The following is a 2,424-nucleotide window of genomic DNA, read 5'->3' as shown; positions in this document are numbered from 1 at the left end:
GGGCTCGCGGTGGCCCCCGTGACCCCGACACCGCCGCCAGGTGAGCGAGGCTTCTTTACCGCTACCAGGCCGGGCGGGCTGAGGCGATGGAGGGTGACCCGGGGGGAGGGGGGGGGCGCAGCGGGGCTTAGCACGCGGCCACCCTGACTTCCTCGCCTCTGCCTGCGTAGGAGGCAAGGATCGGGAAGCGTTCGAGGCCGAGTACCGACTTGGCCCCCTGCTGGGAAAGGGGGGCTTTGGCACAGTCTTCGCAGGACATCGCATCACAGACCGGCTCCAGGTATCCGCCACGAGGATCTGGGGAGGGTCAGGTGTGCGTGTGGCGGGGGCGGGAGACCCGCGACTGGGTTTCTGATTGACTGGGAACGATCCCACAATATGTGTGAGGTCGGGTCCAAAGAGCCGGGAGCCGGCTTGCAGGGGGCGTTCGCGCGCCCGCGTGAGTGAGTGCGTGTGTGGCGACTCAGGTGGGCGTGTGGGGGAGGGGCAGGGATTAGGGAGGGCCTGAGAGGGAAACTGGGAGCGGGGGATCCTAAGGACTCTAGACCCCGGTATCCAGGGGACGTGTAAATGTGTGTGAAGGTGGGGACCCAGAGCTGAGATTTGGGGGATTTGGGGGGCAAGGTCTCCAGCATGGAATCTTGAGGAACAAGACGCCCGAGACACAGTCGGGCGTCTTGGGGCTTGATTTGAAACATGGAGCGCTTGGGTGTGAAGAAATTTGGAGCTCACAACCTGGACTGCGAGGTTCTGGGCTTGCGAACAGAGCTCAGGGCCGAGGGCTGAGGGCGGTGGGAGAGGTGAACTTGGTCCTGGGGACTTGGCGGGCCAGGGAGAAGCCCCCGGCTCTTTGGGGGTCGTGGTGTGGTGTGGTTGGGGCCACAAAGACTAGGGTGAGGCTCAGGACTGGGAAGGACCCCGGGGTCATCTTCCGCCCCCTTAACTCCCGCCCGTTTCTCCAGGTGGCCATCAAAGTGATCCCCCGGAATCGCGTGTTGGGCTGGTCCACCCTGGTGAGTATCTTCGGAGTCCTTCCTGACCTGGTGGCGCCATAGCTGATGATGGGCTCTCTCGCCCCCTTGCCTCTCTATGGCTTGTTCGCCTCCCTGGGCCCTGTTACTGAGGAGATCACTCCTCCCAGCCCGTGTTTACTCCCCTGCAGTGACATCTACACCTCCACACAATTCTGACTCACCCTAGTTCCCCTAGAGCCCTGGATTCTCCTCTCCAACCCCCCTCTCCCGTCCTCCCTCCAAATGCTGCCTCAGGGGCTGCCCGCGGGGCATGCTGGTGGGAAAAGGGGGGGCAGAGGTCACTGGTTGCCATGGTGACGGTGGCTGCTTCTGTGCCGTTAGCGCGCTAACGGACGGCAGGGCGGGTCTGGGCCAGTTGTAAATGCGGGAGCGCCCCCTGGCGGGAATCTGGGAAGGTGCGCCTGCGCAGTAGCGGAATTTTCATCGCCGTGAGAAAACCTGTCTGCAGCTGTGCAAATCGGTGGCGTGGCCAGCAGAGGGCGCCATCTCAGGCAGAAAGGCTACTTCTGAAAGTCGTTGTGCCCACGTGGGTTTTCTAGAGGGGCGGCTTTTGTGGCTAGTTAACATTAATGCTCTTTATTGAGTACCAAAGTATGCCTCAGGTTTTGCTTCATCATAATAAGCTTACTGTATTCCCAGTCCCACTAATCACTTTCATTCAACCCGGTTCTAGATGCTTGGTAACAGTAAAAAAAATATAACATTGAGCTCTTAATTTGTGCCTGTTCCTTTACAATCGCTCACTTTCAGCTACTTTTAACAAAAGTATATTGAGTACCTGCTAGGCACAATTCTAGGCACTAGGGAAAATGTTACCTTTATTGAGAGCTCGGTTTGTGCTAGCTTCTTTTCTACTAACTGCTTTCACCTATTGAACACATACTATGTATTGAGCCCTACCCTGTTACCAGGCACTGTGCTAGTGCTTGAGCTATGTCAGTGAGCAAAACAGAAACTATTACACAGTAATGGTATTTATTTAGTGCTAACTCTGTGCCAGATGCTATGCTGTAAAGTGTTTTTATCTATTTAATACTTATTGAGCACCTACTGTGCATAGGGTACTGTTCTAAACTCTTTGGAGATGTCAGTGAATAAAACAGATAAAAATATTCCATAATACAGTCTTTCTTTATGAACCACTTTTATGAACCTGGTGGATTTGGCTCAGAGGTTACAGCGGCCGGTGGACCAAAGGGTCTTGGGGGTTCGATTCACGGTCAAGGGCACATCTTAATTGCAGGTTCAATCCCCAGCCCCTGTTGTGAATGGGAGGTGACCGATCAGTGTATCTAACTTTAACGTCTCTCCCCCATCCCTCCACTCTAAAAAAGTCAATGGGAAAAATATTCTCCTCGGGTGAGGATTTTTTTTTTAATTAAAAAGAACC

The 2,424-nt window shown here is 55.1% G+C and overlaps 1 protein-coding gene across 1 annotated transcript in view; it reads left to right on the top strand.

Moving 5' to 3' along the window:
• PIM2 (Pim-2 proto-oncogene, serine/threonine kinase) overlaps positions 1-2,424 on the top strand; it is a gene marked incomplete at its 5' end in the record, with an annotated part of 5,281 nt that continues 2,857 nt past the window's right edge. The window contains 3 exons of the mRNA XM_006758907.2: positions 1-40; positions 171-280; positions 963-1,013. Coding sequence (XP_006758970.1) covers positions 1-40; positions 171-280; positions 963-1,013 — 201 coding nt within the window. The remainder of the gene's footprint in view (positions 41-170; positions 281-962; positions 1,014-2,424) is intronic.

The sequence above is a fragment of the Myotis davidii genome, unplaced genomic scaffold (genome assembly GCF_000327345.1).
Source record: "Myotis davidii unplaced genomic scaffold, ASM32734v1 scaffold855, whole genome shotgun sequence".
Classification (NCBI taxonomy): domain Eukaryota; kingdom Metazoa; phylum Chordata; class Mammalia; order Chiroptera; family Vespertilionidae; genus Myotis; species Myotis davidii.
Note: the sequence above shows the minus strand (reverse complement) of the source record. Positions and strands in the feature narration are given on the sequence as shown.